General features: G+C 50.5%; 6 protein-coding genes across 9 annotated transcripts; 2 read left to right on the top strand and 4 right to left on the bottom strand.

Moving 5' to 3' along the window:
* The first annotated feature begins 1 nt into the window (after position 1).
* LOC9631744 (DDT domain-containing protein PTM) lies at positions 2-4,804 on the top strand. Of its 2 annotated transcripts, XM_024675110.1 has the most exons (10): positions 2-1,189; positions 1,248-1,916; positions 1,967-2,753; positions 2,818-3,097; positions 3,159-3,283; positions 3,334-3,788; positions 3,849-3,877; positions 3,949-4,350; positions 4,419-4,612; positions 4,686-4,804. In XM_024675110.1, exons 1-10 carry the CDS (start codon positions 192-194, stop codon positions 4,686-4,688), a joined length of 3,942 nt encoding a protein of 1,313 aa, XP_024530878.1. In that variant the 5' UTR covers positions 2-191; the 3' UTR covers positions 4,689-4,804. The 2 variants fall into 2 exon arrangements, with proteins under 2 accessions (XP_024530878.1, XP_002970529.1); XM_002970483.2 differs by having other exon boundaries at positions 4,419-4,804.
* Positions 4,805-4,839: 35 nt separating this feature from the next.
* On the bottom strand, positions 4,840-6,104 carry LOC112346355. Of its 2 annotated transcripts, none has more exons than XR_002992379.1 (6): positions 5,876-6,104; positions 5,745-5,824; positions 5,600-5,663; positions 5,366-5,496; positions 5,145-5,302; positions 4,840-5,031 (listed from the first exon to the last, which is right to left on the bottom strand). XR_002992379.1 is itself a non-coding variant. In XM_024675115.1 (6 exons), the coding sequence occupies exons 1-6, from the start codon at positions 5,963-5,965 to the stop codon at positions 4,930-4,932; spliced, it is 615 nt and encodes a 204-aa protein (XP_024530883.1). In that variant the 5' UTR covers positions 5,966-6,104; the 3' UTR covers positions 4,840-4,929. The 2 variants fall into 2 exon arrangements, 1 of the variants encoding a protein (XP_024530883.1); XM_024675115.1 differs by having other exon boundaries at positions 5,366-5,486.
* A 60-nt stretch (positions 6,105-6,164) lies between these two features.
* LOC9631743 lies at positions 6,165-8,360 on the bottom strand. The gene is made up of 12 exons (XM_024675112.1): positions 8,124-8,360; positions 7,809-8,047; positions 7,615-7,731; positions 7,455-7,555; positions 7,330-7,401; positions 7,180-7,261; positions 7,047-7,127; positions 6,949-6,987; positions 6,820-6,885; positions 6,612-6,752; positions 6,398-6,526; positions 6,165-6,334 (listed from the first exon to the last, which is right to left on the bottom strand). Exons 2-12 carry the CDS (start codon positions 8,043-8,045, stop codon positions 6,254-6,256), a joined length of 1,146 nt encoding a protein of 381 aa, XP_024530880.1. The 5' UTR covers positions 8,046-8,047; positions 8,124-8,360; the 3' UTR covers positions 6,165-6,253.
* Positions 8,361-8,827: 467 nt separating this feature from the next.
* On the bottom strand, positions 8,828-11,380 carry LOC9632439. Its single transcript, XM_024675111.1, has 2 exons — positions 9,732-11,380; positions 8,828-9,662 (listed from the first exon to the last, which is right to left on the bottom strand). The coding sequence occupies exon 1, from the start codon at positions 11,126-11,128 to the stop codon at positions 9,815-9,817; it is 1,314 nt and encodes a 437-aa protein (XP_024530879.1). The 5' UTR covers positions 11,129-11,380; the 3' UTR covers positions 8,828-9,662; positions 9,732-9,814.
* A 633-nt stretch (positions 11,381-12,013) lies between these two features.
* On the top strand, positions 12,014-13,252 carry LOC9631742 (splicing factor, arginine/serine-rich 19). The gene has a single exon (XM_002970482.2). It carries the CDS (start codon positions 12,138-12,140, stop codon positions 13,077-13,079), a length of 942 nt encoding a protein of 313 aa, XP_002970528.1. The 5' UTR covers positions 12,014-12,137; the 3' UTR covers positions 13,080-13,252.
* Positions 13,253-13,595: 343 nt separating this feature from the next.
* Positions 13,596-16,923, bottom strand: LOC9632438 (protein EARLY FLOWERING 3). 2 transcript variants are annotated; one of them, XM_024675290.1, is made up of 5 exons: positions 16,441-16,923; positions 15,228-16,132; positions 15,123-15,174; positions 13,764-15,045; positions 13,596-13,696 (listed from the first exon to the last, which is right to left on the bottom strand). In XM_024675290.1, the coding sequence occupies exons 1-4, from the start codon at positions 16,714-16,716 to the stop codon at positions 13,846-13,848; spliced, it is 2,433 nt and encodes an 810-aa protein (XP_024531058.1). In that variant the 5' UTR covers positions 16,717-16,923; the 3' UTR covers positions 13,596-13,696; positions 13,764-13,845. The 2 variants fall into 2 exon arrangements, with proteins under 2 accessions (XP_024531058.1, XP_024531059.1); XM_024675291.1 differs by having other exon boundaries at positions 15,228-16,172; positions 16,441-16,549.

Below are 16,923 nucleotides of genomic sequence, written 5' to 3'. Positions count from 1 at the left end.
CTTGTGATCGCGAAGATTGGCGAGCTGGGAGGCGCGGCGCGCCCTTGGCGCCGGCGGAGAAGCGATTAATCGACCGAATCGCCAGGTGCTGTCACAGATTTTTCTAGGTTTCTAGCGCTTAGAACTGGCGGCAATGCGGGATTTGAGCCGCGGGAACAAAAATCCTTGAGCTTCTTCTGCCGATCGGGGCCATGGAAGAGGAGGAGGACAATGCCGAGCTCGTGGGAAGATCGGTGAGGAAGTATTTCCAGGGGCATGGATATTTCGGTGGGACAGTGGTGGCCTATGACAAATCGAGCAAATATTTCAGGGTGAAGTACGCCGACGGGGACAGGGAGGAGGTGGAGCTCCATGAGCTTCGGGAAATTCTCGTAGATTGTGGCAGTGACAGTGGTGCTCCTCCAAAGCGTTCCAGAGGACGTCCGAGGAAAATCGCGGACGCTAATGGAACAAATGGGGAGCTTATCCAAGCGATGAATTATAAGGACCTTGTTGCCTGGGAGGTTGCCAAGGCTTTGAAGAGGCATCGGCCGGAAAGCGAGCCAGGAAAAAGACCCAGAGGCAGGCCCAGGAAGAAGCCTCGTCAAGAAGAAAAAGTGCTCGAGAAAGAGGAAGAAACGAAGGAGGAAGGGCAGGAAACTAAAGAAGAAGAAACCAAAATTTTGGAGAAGGACGAAGAAGAGAAGAACAAGCCTCTCAAGCCTGTAGCTCACCGGAGAAAATCAAGCTTAGCTGATAGAGAGTATCCGCTGAGACTCCAGCAAAGGAGAAAACAGGAAGAGCAAGTGATGGACAGGATTAAAGTTGACGACGGTGCTGAGAGAAAACAGAAAGAGCAAGTGATGGACAGGGTTAAAGTTGACGGGGGTCCTGCTGCTAGAGAGGAAGTAGAGTGCCACAAGACGGAGGAAACGGACTTAAACGTTCCCGCGTTGCCGCCAAGTTCAGTGAACTTAAACATCCCGACAGAGTCTGTTTTTCATCTCTTTTCGGCTTTCACCTTTCTCCGGTCGTTCAGCTGGGTGATCTTCCTGAGCCCGTTTTCGCTTCAACAATTTATTTGCTGCTTGACACTGAAGGAGGCCAATCCTCTCGTCGATCAGATTCACTTGAGTTTACTTGTTCTGCTAAGGCAGCATCTCGAAAGCTTAGCCAGCGATGGTATTGAGTCAGCAATCAACTGTCTGAGGTAATGCTTTGTTTCCTTACTTTTTTTTTTGCATAGTCTAGTTTTCGTTTTGTCGCAGGTGCCGTGATTGGACGTTGCTTGACGCAGTTGCATGGCCTTCGTACTTGATTGCTTACCTTGTCAACGGAAACTATAGAAAGGAAGGGAAGGAGAGGCTTTTAGACATCGGCATTCTTAGAAGGGAGTACTACGGGCTGGAGGTTGGGAGTAAGATAGATATACTCAGCTTTCTCTGCGACCGTGTACTGGATACGGATGAGGTTAGATCGGAGCTAGCAAAGAGAAGCAACGGGGACAGCGATTTGGATCCGTTAGTGAAGGCTAGTGTGGAAGATAGTTACTTGGAGCAGCCGACAAAGCGAGAGACGAGACGCTCACGGAAAAGTAGCCCGAGTGATACATCCGAGCTGGTTGATCCTCCAACGTCACACAGGACAGAACCGACAGAACAGAAACACACATCAGACTGGAACAGTGATGATTGTGTGCTTTGCGGGATGGACGGCAACCTCATCTGCTGTGATGGTTGTCCTGCTGCTTATCATTCTCGGTGTGTGGGAGTTTCCAAGAGTACTCTTCCTGAAGGAGACTGGTACTGTCCAGAGTGTACGCTTCAAAAGATCGCACTGGAAGGAACCAGGGCTCGGAAAGTCGTGAGGGGATTCGAGTGTTTTGGTATAGACACTTACAGGCGAAGATACATTGCAGCGTGTGAACATCTCTTTATGTAAGTTCTCATCTTTCAGTGACTACAGCTACTAATTTCATTCATTGCAGATCGGAATCTTCAAGTCTTGACTCCAGTTACGTATGCTATGGTCCTGGGGACATCTCCAGCGTTTTGGATCTTCTGGATTCAACTGGAGCTCTTTCTGCTAGCTTAAGAACAAGCATCATGCAGTGCTGGAACCTTTCTGAGGACTCGGCCCCGAAGAATGACGCTTTGTTAAGTCCGATCCAAGACACAATTTGCGTCCTCAACGGCTCAGCAGAAGATGAACTAGTCACAACGGACAAGCCGTTTGGCTCCTCAAAACTGAGCAGATGCACAGGGATGCACGAAAGTTTCTATGAAGCTAGCTCTTACATCAACCAGTATTCTCAAGGAGGACTATCGGCATTGGCAGCCTCCAACCTGGCCGAGAAATCAACAAACAGGCGTGCTGCAGTCCAGAAAACTCAGATTTTCGAGCAGATAAAGGCTTTTTCTCGGACACCTGTACAGTTCTATTGGCCCAGTTTGAAGAAGAAGCGTGCGGAAACTGCAAAGGACAGGTGCGGCTGGTGTTTCGCGTGCAAAAACCTCAGCAGGAAGAAGGGATGCCTCCTCAATACTGCAGCGGGGAAGCTTTGCGCGGGTGCAGCTATTGTCACTGGAGGATTACGGCTTATCAAGAAAGGCGTAAACCACCTTCCAGCTTTGATCGCATATGTATTGTACATGGAAGATCGCTTGTACGGCTTGCTGGGGGGATTATGGGAAAGCACCGACCAACGAAATCGCTGGAGGAGACGCCTTGACTGCGCGGCGCATGTTCATCAAGTGAAGTTTGGGTTACTTGAGGTGAAGTATATTTTTTGTACAGCATTTGTAGATGGACTGAATGTTTACGTTTGCTGCTGCACAGCTTGGATCAAGCCTGAGACCCTTGGCTCTTTCAAGAAACTGGTCGATATGTGCCGAGGACGCCCCCAGGCTGGGTACAGTAAACGGCAATGTTTTCGTATCCTCGCTGAAGAAAAGTGGTGGAAGGCGTCGAAAGAAAGTACAAGCCGATGATCCTATCAAGATATTTCCTGGCGGGGGTACTTGTGGCGTTCAATGGCGCCGAGGTGGTAAACTTGTGAGGAGGATTTTGGACTGGGAAACTCTTCCGGTTGCAGCGTTAAAACGGGCTGGTCGGCAAGGTTAGAACTTCCAATTTGGCTTTTCACTATGAAAATCACGTCATTTTTCTGCTTGCTGCAGGTGGCATAAGAAAAGTTCCTGGACTTATATATAATGATTATTTCGAGCTGCCTCGTAGAACTGTGCAATGTGCTTGGCTCGCGAGGGTGGAAGCTAGTTTTAGTGTATCAGAACTTGCGATACAGGTTCTACCCTTAGGAATTTACATTTCCGTGCTTGACCCCAGTTTGTGCAGGTCCGCTCTCTCGATGCTTTAATCAGATGGTCCGAACTCCTGGTCCCCGATGAAGTTAAAACCTCGTTCGGAGAATTTACCATACGGGAGAAAGCTATGGAAGATGATATTACCAAGTACCGAGTTGAGACGTCTAAAACGGAAGACGAGTTAACGGAGTCCTTGAAGCCTGACGTTGTGAACTGCGCTTCCAAGTTCGTGAAGGCACTTGCGGGAGAAGAGGGCGCCAGTACCAACAGTGTGTGGCTGCCGGAAACGGAAGTACCTTTGTGCTTGGTGAGGGAGTTCGAGGAAAAAAGGCGCCGCTTCATGCAGCCGAAAAAACCAGCAGCCGTCCGGAAGGGAGAAAGAGCTAGAGTTTCAAAGAGTACCAAGCTTAAAGCTATCCTCAACAGGTTTCATTCCAAGAAGAAGGCACTCAGGTGTGAACACTGCAATATGGATTTGGCTGCCAGGTACTGTACTTCCTTTCCAACTGTCAATAAGCTGACTCCATTTTGTATGTTGACACGCAGTGACACTGTGAGCTGCCAAGAGTGTCAAGGTACGCTTTCCTTTTCTTTTTCTATTATTCTGTGTATTGCTCTTCGATTTTAATTTTGCGACATGTTATAGGTGATTTTCATAAACAATGCTTGAGCGGAAAGACCGGCCTGTGCCAGAGCTGTTTCACCACGAAGCAAAGCACCAAAAGAAGCCGCAGATTGCTAGACACGGCAGAAGAATCTCCGCCAGAAGCAGCAGTGAAAGACAGACCGGTCCTGCTCGTTTACTCCCGAAGGAAGAAACTGGCCGTGACGGCCCCGGCAATTAGAGCCGCTGTGATCCGGAAGAGACGATCCAAGAGGCCCGGCAACACTAGCGGTGTGAGGTGGAAGCTGGACAAGAAGCTCACTTTCAGGCGCGACATGGTGGTGTATCCCGGCCAAAAGCTCGATGGGGGAGGCCTTCGCTGTGCGATTTGCGAGCAACCATACGACGCAAAGCTCTTGTATATCGGCTGTGAACACTGCCAAGGTACTCTCCCAAGCCATTTCTCGTCCTAGCTTTACTGACGATGGTTTCTTTCTCCTTCCTTTTGCTAGGGTGGTTCCATGGCAGAGCTGTTGGTATCACCTCGAGCAACATTGCTCGAGTTGACGCGTTTAAATGCCACAAGTGCCGCAAGAAGGGAAGTCCATACTGTCCTTTTACTCCCAAGACGAAGGAAAACGTTACGCCAGTGAGAGGAAGAGAAGACGTTGACAATGAGCGTGGCCTGCGTGGCCGTGGTGACAAGGCAAGTTTTTCTTATTCCCAGGATGACGATGAGGTACTAACAGAGATTGGGAATTGGTCTGGGGGAAAAGCAGTAGCTGATTGATCAGAAACTTGCAACAGTTTTGGACAAGGAAAATGCTGATCATTTTATCCTAAGAGAAACCAAACACTGTCTATTCATCGATTTAAATGAGAAGAGAATTTTTTAGAAGACTTTGTTGCCTTGCACCGACGCTCTAAGATTCCTTCGATAGATATTCTTCTTTTATTTTGTTTCGTCATGGGCTCACAAGTGTAAAGGTTCACAAAAACAAAAATACATAGGAACATCTCGTGTCACAATTCAGGAAACTTGGCATTCAATGATCCTTGATGTTCTTCGTTTGATATTGGCTGATCATCGCTCAAACTTGCGAGCGCTCGCAACCAAGCGTCCAGCTGAAATAGCACACACAAGAAAAGGAAGAAAAAAAAAAACAAACGAGAGGATTTTTTATGGGTGGTGATGATGGAAAAATTTTCGAGAAAGAGACGAGTGAATGAATGAATACCTGGTGCTCGTGTAATGTGGAACACTCGAGGCGGAGCCCATAGCACGTTGTGACATGAAACGCAAACCAGCTTTTATCGCCTGTATGGTGCTTGTCAGCTGGAATCTTTCCTGCTTCCACGATATCGTGCATCTGGATCGTAACTTGGGGCCTCAAGTCTGGGAAGAACACCACGTTTCGAACGAGCTCTTGTTTGTACAAAGAGATCACAACTTTATTACCGGTTGCTTGGAGGTAGAATCCGATGGTGGAGTTTTGGAAGACGAGAAATCTTTGCACCCAGTCATTCACGTCCGAGTCGTCGAGCGGAGGAGCTTCTTCTCCAGGCAACGGTGCCCATCTCTGGCAGCACCTAGCATGGAAGTTCGTCATCCATTCAGTCGAAGAACACAAAAAAAAAAGAAAAGAAAAAGAGAGAAAACAAAGAAAGAAAAAACTTTGAGATTTTCAATTACCAATCGAGTGAACAAGTAGCAAGCGATCTCAGCCGATCTCAGCAATGAATCCAAATGATCTAGTCTTTACACGGAGCGCAAATGGAAAAACCAAAAGAGAAAGAAAACGTTGCAACGACGAGACGTGAAGAAAGGAACTAGGTACCTGACTTGAAGCGTGGATTCGCGGATTTCTACGCCATGGATTTCGTCCTTGAGGGACGATACCTCTTGCTCAAGAACTGTCTGCCAAGCAAATCCCACTTCATTCCTTGAAAGAATCAAAGACAAACTCACTTGCTGGTTTCTCCGGAGGCTGAGAAAACTCCACAAATTCTTTCGAGCCGTGCCCAGCACGCCGCCACTGCTCTGGACAGCGCCTCTCATCGAAACCCAGCGCCGAAATAAATCTCTCTGCGGATCGCCAAGGAATTTTTCGGAGAAAGGAAGATCAAATAAGATCAACAAGAAAGAGAACAACTCTCTTCCCCCCTCTCGCCGCGCAGCGTCACAATCAAACGTTGGAACTCACTATTGGTCTCTAGTGCCTTAAGAGCCGTCGATTCCGCCCTTCACATCGTGGCCGTTCGCTCAGGATATTCCATGTTGTTAAGACAGGGATCAACAGTAATTACATTTTCATTGAATTTTGTTTTCTAACTTTTCTTCCGTGCATCACGACGATTGCACCAGTGGTAACTTCTTCCGCGTTTTATCGTGGTATAAATTCACGCTGTCAGGATCATCGGCTAAAGTCTGTAGAACATTTTCACCTCGCCAAACTTAGGGAAAAAAGAGCGAAAAATTTGATCCACTTACCATGTTTAAGAGCTTCAGCCCAGCGGCTTTGGTAAACTTGCGTCCAAACAAGAAGCACGGCCGAGGATCGCCAGCCACACTGCACCACTCCACTCGCCCCTCGGTCTCGAATTTGATGTTGTCAATGGCCTGGACGAGGCGAATCCAATCTCAGCTATGGTGGAGATCATGATATCTAATATCTGTGAGTGGAGTTTAGAGGGAAGATACTGACCTGGATCTCCCGGACTAGCTTCATCGATGCATCCGAGAAGGTGACTGGATGCCATCCTTGACGCTCCTTCCGCCGACCAGCGTACTTCCAAAGGCTATATGTCAAGGATCGACGCTCAAGTTCGTCGTCGAAACCTTTGATCTACAGTAACAACCAGCAAGACAATGGATTAGGACTGGCACGCAAATCGTAAAGAAGGTAAGTTTACCGAAAGAACGGTTTGGACGTAGTGCTCATCCGGCACACAGTTCCTTCCTGACTGCCTGTATGCACTCTGCCAAAACAAACAAACCAATTAACTCTACAAAAGGAAAGAACTTGGAAAGCTGTGCTTTACCACACTGTATTCCCTCCAAAACTCCGGCAATGCACCTCTCTACAAAGTTAATCATCTGAATCACACTAATGTAACAACGGAGCTATGAAACAACAAACCTTGCAATGGTCGCGAAAACGGAGAAAGATTTCCTGATCACGGGCTACTGCCTCCGCATGGTTGCGAAGAAGCACAAACCACTGGCATCCAAACATGGTGTTACCAAAGCATCTCGAATATCTACGGACGAACCTGTGATCCCTTTCTCCAGTTTGCTCTTGAGATGACTGGAGCCATCACGGGGTTGTATCTGTTTTCCTTTCGGTCTCTAAAACTGGGCATCACAGACAGGCACAACAACACCGTTTGTCAGCGGAAAATGGAAAAAGTTTGGTGGCTCACCTGTCTACAAAACTTTTAGGTGAAGCCATCAAATACTCGTATATGAAAGTAAAACTGTACAAGGGTACGCAACTGTAAAATCCAAGTTGTAAGCTTCTCTGGATACCGAAAAATCTACGCCATACCTCTCGGATAACAACAGAAATCTTTCGTTGCTGCTGTCTTCGAAAGCCTTGGCAAGCAATAAACGCTCCGCCTCTATCATGCTTGCTTCACCCCATTCGACCTGCGAGAAGAAACCAAAGAAGAGATAAAGATCGTGACAAGAATGTGGATCGATCGTACCAGAATGCTATTTGGCAACTGTCGATTGTAGAAGTAAATGCAATCAGTTGTTTCTTTATTGTACACAAACCCTGGCCTCGCGTGTATATAGACACTAAACTCTTGGTCTTTGGCACCCTGCAAAGAGAAGAACAAGAAAAAAAAAAAAGTGTTAGAACCGAGCGTTTCATCGCTCGAATTCACGAATTTCTCACCTCGAAGAAGCGCTGCCACAGGAAGTCAAGGGGCATTCGATTCCGGGCGAGAAAAAGAAACGCCAGCTTCGGTTTGATCTCCACGGAGAAACCCGGAAATCCCGACGGATCGGCGGCTTCTTCCTGGCGACGGATCGAGGAGGCGACACGAGATTTCAGCCACACGAGAAAGACTACCAGCGCCGCTATCCCAACTAAAGCTCCAATCCTCCATCGAGCGTGCGTCTTCCTCCTCATCCCTGGATCAAAATATTACGCTCAAGCTCGAGCTCGAGAGAAAGGAAGAAATTCTCGCGATCTCTCACGATCACTTACTTGGATCGGTGACGAAGGCGCAGGATCAGTTGGAATCGCATGACGTCTTCCGGCGACTTGGAAATCCGCGGAGAATTCCAGTGCTGCTGCCGGCCATGGCGATGGCGCGCCAGAAGAATCGATCGATATGGCGTCGCTCCCTACAGCAACATCTCCCCCTCTCCACTGTCGCTATCGCCGTCGTGACGCTCCAGCGGACGCATTGCTCCTCTGCCCTAGCCAGCGCCAGCGCCAGCGCGTCTCTCTCCTCCTCTTCTCTCTCCCACAATGTGGGCGGGGCCACTCCAAGCCACGAAAGCCGCGCATCCATGCCGTCGATTCCCGCCCCATCCATCGCTCGCACGTGGCGCTTTTGGCGGGGAACGTGACGAATCCACGGCTCACAGCCAAAGATCGAGACTCCTTTACTTTTCCGGCGGGACCCAAGTTTAAAATGCCGAATATGCTGTGCTGTGGCTTAAGCGAACCAAATATACTACCAGTTTAAACGGGGTGCTTTTGGGGCAACAGAACCGAATATGCTACTGGTTTAAACGGGGTGCTTTTAGGGCACCACTAACAGAACCGAATATGCTACTAGTTTAAATGGAGGGAATATGCTTCTGGAGTTGTCCTTGTCCCCTGGCAAATTGATTTCCTCGCTTCCAAGGCAATCCCTTCGCTTTCACGCTCCTCTTTCTTTTCCACTTTTCCTCGTCATGGTCTTCGTTTGAATGAATGAAATTTTAGCATTTTCTTTGCTTTGGCAGTGTTACTGTGAGAGAGAGATGGAGTGAGATCGAGAACGTCACATCCCACCAAAGTCGACCAAGACGACGACCATACCACCACCAACAAGCCCACCAACATCAATCGATCGAAAACGAAAAGCCCGGCCTCACTAAAACGAAGAAGAAAAGAATGGATCGTGTTCTCCGTGTTCTTACCGCCTGCCTGCCCGACTGACACTAGAACACCTCTCTCCCAGAATCCACATCCCAAAAAATATCTGCAAGCCGTGCTGGTCTACGCTTCGCTGCTACTCCACCCAAGCCTTGTGCATCAGATTCCAACCAATGCCGTGCTTCCCTTGTCTTCCTTTTTTTTCTTGGACCAGTAGCAGTAGTGCTGTGCGCTTTGTCGAACGATCCGTAGTATCCCAGGCAGTGCTAGTACCACCATGGCTCAGCTCAGCTCAGCATGGACTTTTCTTCTTCGGCATCTCGGCCAGGAGGGCGTACCAGCGCTGATTGATTGATGGCTTCGCTCGCTCTAGCCCGACCCGCATTGATAATTCCTGCTGCTTCTGCTGTTGCTGCTACTGTTGGTGGTGGTGGTGGTGTTGTTGCTGCTACACTTTACACGCTGCCAAAGCCTTTATCCATCACACTGACCGGGCCCATGGCTTTGTCCTGATAGCATCCTTTTTCGATCCCTTCTTTTCGTTCTTCCCGGCCCGGCCAGCGGACGAGCACTGAGCACCATTACTGCCTCTGCTTTGTAGTTACGAGCTGCTGTTGGCTTTGGCAAAATATGTATCGCCGCTCCTCTGCTGACACACTGCCATTCACCAGCTTTACATGCTAAGCATTCGCACGAAAAAACGAAAGCAAGCTTGACTTTTCATACCTCTCAAAGATCCCAAGTCGACGAGGAACGCGACGCATCCACCAAGCGGCTCTTTTTTTCTCTCTTTCCGCTCTGCTGATCCATCACGTCCTGTGCCGGGAAGTCGTGCTTCTCACGGGTCTCAATGGTGTCAAGTAGAAGTTCCAAGTGTTGCTGCCAGCCGCATGAAACGGCGACGAGGAATGCAAGTGGAAGTTGTCCCTGCTCGCCTCCCAAGGCCGTGCACGGTGGTGCTGCTGATTCCACCTAGCTTTACTCCCGGGCATGGGACTCGAGTGTAGACTCCACGAAGATCCATAGTCCCGGTAGTAGGCCGTGTACGAGGAATTCGTCGGGAACGCCGGAGATGGATGGAAGCGCTTTACTTCCGGTGCTGGAGACGAGGCATTCCAGGAGCTCTTCTCCTCGATGTCTCCCAAACTATCGTTGTCGACGTCGGCCTTGTTGTGCATGAACTTCCGGAGTGGAGTGCTCCACGCCTTTGGCCAGCTCGAATCTCTGGGAGGCTTTTGTCTTCCATTTACAGACCTCATGTTCGTCAAGCTCGGCTTGTGGTTGAAGTTGTAGTCGCCGTTCCCGGCCAGCGGCATCACCCGGCTCGTTCCATTCGCCTGGTGTTGCTGCTGCTGCTGCTCGCCACTCGCAAAAGCTTCTTCCTGCTCCAGCTTCGCGTTCGTGTCCACGGACAACGCCGAGTTCTTCTTCTTCCTGCCGAGACCTCTGAAAAACTTCTTTCTCTCCTTGAGCTCCCCTGACTTGAACACTCTCGGGTCTTTTGGATCCTTGGCTTTGCTCCGGATTCCAAACAGAGACGCGATCCACGAGCTCATGCGGTGCTGATCACCCTGCTGCTGCTGCTGCTTGCGGGAATCAATCTCCGGCCACGAAGAAGCCTTGTAGTGGCCTTTGGGCGTCTCGCAGAAGTCGAATTTGCAGCTCCCTTCGTTGAGCAAAAATCCACTGGGTGGCAAGGACTGATTCCCGTAGAGATCTTTCCCGCTGATAACCTTCTCCAGCGTCCGCGGCTTCCCCAAATCCAAGTTCCTCGCCTCTGGAAACCCACTCCTTTGCGGCCGAGAGCTCGACCAAGAATGCGTCCTCTGCAAGAAGGACGAAAACTTTGGCAGCGGCTCCACAGGTACCTCGACGCCATTGCGATGATAATCCGCCTCCGCTCGATCGGCCTCCATCATGGACGAGATTGAGGCGAGATTGCCACTCGCCCCATTCTCCTCCGGCGGCGGCGCCACTGAGGAATTGCTGTCGAAGGAGCATCGATGCGGCGGAGTGCCGCAGTGCTCCTCGATGCACAGCTGCTCCAGCCGCTCCCTGAGGCAGGCCGCGCATACTCCGACCTGGGAGAAGGCCGGATGCGTCCAGCAGCTCGCCTTCGTCATGAATCCCAAGAACCCTATCCTCGCCCAGCCTTGAAAATCTTAGATCCCAGACGCGAAGAGATAGAAATGGCTGCCCTGCCTGAGAATCAGAGCGTGAAAACTTATCTTTCGGGACGTGGCGCTCATCCGGCAGGAGAATTTCGAGTCAAAAATCTCCGGCCATCGCTGGCGCGCGTCGATCGATCGCCACGAGCACGAGCTCCTCCCTCTTTTTTCTCTTCGTTCTTCGCTTGTCACCAATAAAGGAGGAGAATGAGGGTGGGTCTTCCGGGACGGAAAGTCGGGCCAAGGACTTATTCCAATCTGACCGTTGACAGGCTGGACAAAAGTTTTCCCCGGCGGGAATGCGACAAGCGCCCGTCAGTCAATCAGCCTGTCGTCAAATAACGGCACCGTCAAGTTCCAAAGGATTAGGGTTACGTCTAAAGGCCAAAAATTTAATAACGAGTGTATGATTGGATCAACCATGACTGACAGTGGGTGGATTCATCAATGTGTCTATAGAGACTTCTTGTGCCATTCACACAACAACCTTACCAAATATCTTGACAACCACAGTGTATCAGAAATTTTTCTATGCTTTTTCGCCACCTTTCCTCTCAATATCAATCACGACATCAGTTAAACTACACACATCTGGATTGTCCGTGATCACATCGAAAATGACAAAGAGGAAAAAAAGCGTCAAACCAACGGCCGCGGCTCTGCCACGAGTCAAAATACCAGAGCGCCGCGTGGCCACGCCCACGACCTGGATCGAACCAACGATGCCCCTCGACTGGAACCTTCCGGGCGATGTCGTGACGAAGCTCTTGGAATCGCAGCTAACGTGTGACTAAAGCCACTGTCCATGTCCATTTTCTAAAAAGGCCCATAGTAGACAATGGAAAAATCACTCTTGCTCTTTACCTAGGTTTTTCTATAGCGCGGACGAGCGCGTCGAGAGAGAGGGAGAGAGGAGAGAGGAGAGAGATCCACAATATCGGCAATCGATCGCGCGAGCTCGGCGATGGCGCTCATACAGATCCCGGAGCACGACACCGGTACGCCGCGATTGCGCCATGGCGGGGAGGAATTCGTGGATATTTCGAGCAGGGAATCGCAGCGCAGGGTTTCTTTCTCCAGCTTCTTGGCCAGGCAGGAGGAGGTCCAGCAGCTCCAGCTCGATGCCGCTGCGGCGGCGCCAATCGCGAGCAGTAGCGGCGATCAGCCCGCGGATTTCGAGTTTGTCCGGCCCAAATCCCCTCGCGGCGGCACCGATTCCACCGCATTTCCAGCCGACGAGCTCTTCTACGACGGCAAGATGCTGCCATTGGAGCCCATGTCTAGGATGGCCATGGTGAAGGATCTCAACACGCTGAGAAGGGGGGGATCCGCGCCGCCCAGCCCCTACTTTAGCAGCTCGGGCAGTGCCAAGGCGCCCACGACCCAGAAGTCGTCGTCCTATCCTCCCCGGGGGAGAAGCTCGAGGCGATTCAAGGATTTCTTCTTCGTGGCGTTAAAGAAAAGCCACAGCACGCCTCCAATTTCGCCTCCTCCTCCTCCTCCTCCTTCATCAAAGCCTGCGTCATCGAGCTCCAATCTTCTCCGAAACATCTTTTTTGGGAGGAAGGAATCATCGTCATCGCCATCGCCATCGCCAGCACCAACTTCTTCCAGGGCCGCTCAAGCCCAAGTTGGCGATCACCATAACCAACACCACCACCACTCCAAGAGCAAGCAGCAGCAGCAGCAAAGGAAGAACAGGGCGATTGCCAGCTTCTTCCCACCATCGCCATCCTTGGCGATGGACATGAATTTCACGAGGAGCGCTCCCGCGACTCCCCTGCATCACAGGGCAAGCGGCGGTGGATTCGTGCCAGTTCTTCACGTCCCGGCTTGCATTGGCCCAGCAAAAGTCTCCAAATTCTTCTCTGGATCTACAAACAAGACTGTAGAAGTTTTCATGTGATTGCTGCAAAACAAAGAGAAAAGAATCTCTGTGACAACCAAAGCATACTCCAAAAAACTATTTCTCAGAGTAAAAAAAAAAAAAAATTGATTTTGTAAAAAGGTAATATTTACAACTACAAGAGAACTTGTCTACAAATCTCCAAGAATCAAACATGCTCCTTTTTTGTCCAATCTTTGCAAGACTTTATACAGGTTTCCAGAGAGACATGCTTGACTTTCAACACATCATTTCTAGAAGCTCACATCCAATATTATCAACCATAGAAGGATTCCACACAACATTCTTCTTAGGATTTTTAAGGTTCTGAGCCACTGTACACTTCACATGACTGTTAGGTGAATTACCAAGCTCAAAAAAAAACAAAAACAAGGAGAAAAAAGAAAGCAGTCAGAGAGGGTAAAAAAAAGGAGAAAAAAGAAAAGCAGTCAGAGAGAGAAAAAAAAAGGAAGAAAAAAAAAACAGAGAGGAGTTCTTGCAAGGATCATGTTGCATGATGTCCCTTCTGGAGCTGTCTGTAGGTGGTATAGTCACCCCTAAAAATCTCTTTTCTTTAGTAACAGAAGATGCATACAAAAAACAAAGTTACACCATGTTGGGCTGCTTCCATTTATCCACTGCCACAGGACAACAAGATCAGCACATAGAAAAAAAAACACCAAGATTTTAAGAAGAATAGCTTACTTATGAGAGCTGTTCTTCAGCTGTCCTCCAGTTTCTAAGCTGCTGCTTCTTTACATTACATTTCTGAATTTCTTACTCTTCTTCAGCGTCGCTCTCGCTGGATTGACTTGAGAATCCCAGCTGCTGATTCGGGCGTGGCCATTACAGCCCGAGGTACGACTTTCATGGCCCCATTGTTTCCATTAAATCCTGCTCCACCCCCACCACCCTGTTGCTGCTGCTGTTCGTGCCTCTCCGATGGAGGGACGTACGAGAAAGGCAGCGAGTAACTGACCCCGTGCTGCTGGCGCTCGCCTTCAATCCACCTTTGTGTCATTTCGGGCCCTCTCTTCTCCTGCTGCTCCTGCTGCTGGAAGTGATGGTAGTCGGAGCTCTGAGCTATGGAGGACATGTCACTGTTGTGCGTGGAGCCGGGGAACTTCGGCTGCTGCTGCTGCTGCTGCTGCTGATACTGCTGCTGCTGCTGCCGCTGCTCTTGCTGGAGATCCATCGGGGACATGACCGTCGAGTTCGCCGACTTTGGAAGCTTTGAAGGTTGCGGTGTTTGTACCGAGGAGGAGTCGAAGAACTGCGGAGGAAAAGCGTACCAGCCGGAGGAGTGGACGCTTGGGTACATGGGCTGCTGCCAATAGACGGGCTGCATCTCGGCGGTTTGCATCCTTGGCGGGCGTGGAACCATCGGGAATAACTCGTAGCTTCCTGCGCCGTTGTGGAAGACTGGCTGGTATGCGGCACCGTAACCCGGTAGCATTTGAGCGGCGTTTGGCGGCGGCTGGAAGACGTAAGGCTGGCAGGAGGGCGGGAGCATCGCCCACTGGTTGCCAGCGGGGAAGGTGGCGTACCCCCAGGAGTTCGCGGCCCCCGGGAACGTTTGATAAGTCATGCCTTGGGTGGTGGTGGTGGAGCTCGAGTTCATCTCCGGCGGCGGCGGCGGCGGGGGCGGCGCTGGAGAGCTCGAGCATGTGTTTATGAGTGTTGCTGTTACAGCTGGTGGTGGTGGAGGAGCTTCTCGAGGAGAGATATCCGCTGGTGCTGTGGAGTATGATCTTTGCTGGCGGTGTTGGTCCTTGGGATTGTAGAGCGGCTTCGAGGCTTGAGCGGTGGTGAAGTTTGTTGTTTGATCTTTGTTAGATCCCCTGACTGCTACTGGAGGATGAGCTAACTGGCGTCCCTCCGCCGGCGTAGCAATCTCGTGCGTGATCGGCAGAGGTTGGGCTAGATGGAACCTGGCGTGATCGGGCTCTAGCAAGAGTTTTGGAGACTCGGCTAGCAAGTGTTGCACCTGCGAGAAAAACGGCTTAGAAAACACCACCTTTTGTACAAGAGCAATGAAAGAAGAGAAATTGGTGCTCTGTTTACCTTGACAACACGATGGAGCTCAAAAACCTGCGTTTCAAATATCCTTTGCTGCCTGCGAGTGAATGAAGTTCTCAACATCTAGACTAGACAAAAAGACTTTTTTACCTTAAGATCGTCTTGCGCGTCTTCCAAAACTCCTTCTCCCCGACGGCTCCAACAACGTCCCTTGCCGCGATCTTGCCGAACGGGTCGACGATGGAAGCGTTGGAATCCCCATCGCCGCTCACTTGCTCCTCGTGCAGCGACTGGAAGAAATCGTCGCTCTGGTTGTCCGAGCCTGCAGCACTCTCGCAGATATTGCTCGAGGATATGTGTTCCGTATGACCTTTGTGCGGAGAAATCACGCCCGGAGCAGCAGTAGCAGCAGCACCACCACCACCACCACGACCAGCAGCGGGAGCAGTAACACCGGCAACAGCAGCTGGAGAAGAAGAAACTCCAGCCGAAGATGGCACAGTCCTCTCCACGATCTCAGCTGCCGAGCTCTTGCTCGCATTCATCTCACTCCTCGTGTTGCTATGCTGCTGCTGCTGCTGCTTGCTACCACTGCCAGCTTCCACACCCTTGCCATCTTTCGGGAAGCAGTAAGTCGGCACGGCAAAGTCGTCCTCGTTCCTCACCCTCTTGTTCACGTTGGCGAGGGTGGCGTTGGCCATAGTGGTGTTCACGACGTTAGCGGTGGCGGCAGTGATGGTATTTGCGCTTGGATGTTGTTGTTGTTGTTGTTGGGACGAAGATTTTGCGCAGGGAACTGGTCGAGCAGCACAGGGGGTAGTAGGAGTAGCAGCATTTCCACCACCTCCAACTGGATTGTTCTCGTCCACGACTCGAGGAACTCTTTGCAGCTCCTTGTCGACCTCCGAGTCCATGACCATGCTCTTTTGGCTGCCGAGCGGCGCCCCCATGGATTGAGACGCTGTTCCTCCATCCGTGGAGCTGGCATGGTGGTGGAATGACAGCCCCGGAGGAGCGAAGCATGGTGTGAAGCAATTGCTGGCAAATGGTGCATACTGCAAGAGATCCAAACGATTTATCTTAAATACGTGCTCCCTGCAAAGTCATGACCAGAAAATCAGCTTCTAGCCATCACCTTTCATACTTCTCAGTTTTTTTTTTCTTCCTAGCAGCCTAGCTAGATCACAAGCAAACAAAAGCTCACAGCCAAATCCACGAAACCAAGAAAGAAACCGCGAAAGCAAACAAAAACTTCACGAAACCAAGCAAGAAATCGAGAAAGCAAACAAAAGCTTTAGCCAAATCCAAAAGAAAACAAAACCTTACAGCCAAATTCACGAGAAAAACGAGATTTTGGGAGTACCTGGGAAGCGTAGGCTGGATTCATGGGCGGCCACACCAATCCGGAGGTTTGCCTTTGGAGAAAATGCTGCGATGGAACCGTGAGCTGCTCGTAGAGCGCCATTTTGTTGCGAGGCGGCGCTTTGGGGCCATTCCTGGTGTCGCTAACGTGAACCCTGGGGAACAAGGGCTCTGCTACCGCGGCATTTGCCCTACTCTGCCCCTTGCCGTGGTGATTGCTATGGCTGCTACGGCTGCTCTCTCCCCGCCCTTCCCTCGAGCTCCCCTTGCTCGTCATCGGACGAATTCGACTCGATCTCAAGGGCGGACCATCACAAGATTGATCAGCGCGCGAGCGCGGATCTTTGCCCTATGGAAATTTGATCGATGGGGGGCACCAGAGTTACGGAGGAAGATCGATCGATGGCCGCCAGTGCCAAGAGCTAGAGAAGAGAGAATGGAGAGAGATGAGTGAGAGAGAAGGATCAACAAACTCGTTCCAATT

This window comes from Selaginella moellendorffii, unplaced genomic scaffold, assembly GCF_000143415.4.
Source record: "Selaginella moellendorffii unplaced genomic scaffold, v1.0 SELMOscaffold_14, whole genome shotgun sequence".
Taxonomy (NCBI): Eukaryota; Viridiplantae; Streptophyta; class Lycopodiopsida; order Selaginellales; family Selaginellaceae; genus Selaginella; species Selaginella moellendorffii.
The sequence above is the reverse complement of the archived record's forward strand: the minus strand, read 5'-3'. Positions and strand labels throughout refer to the sequence as shown.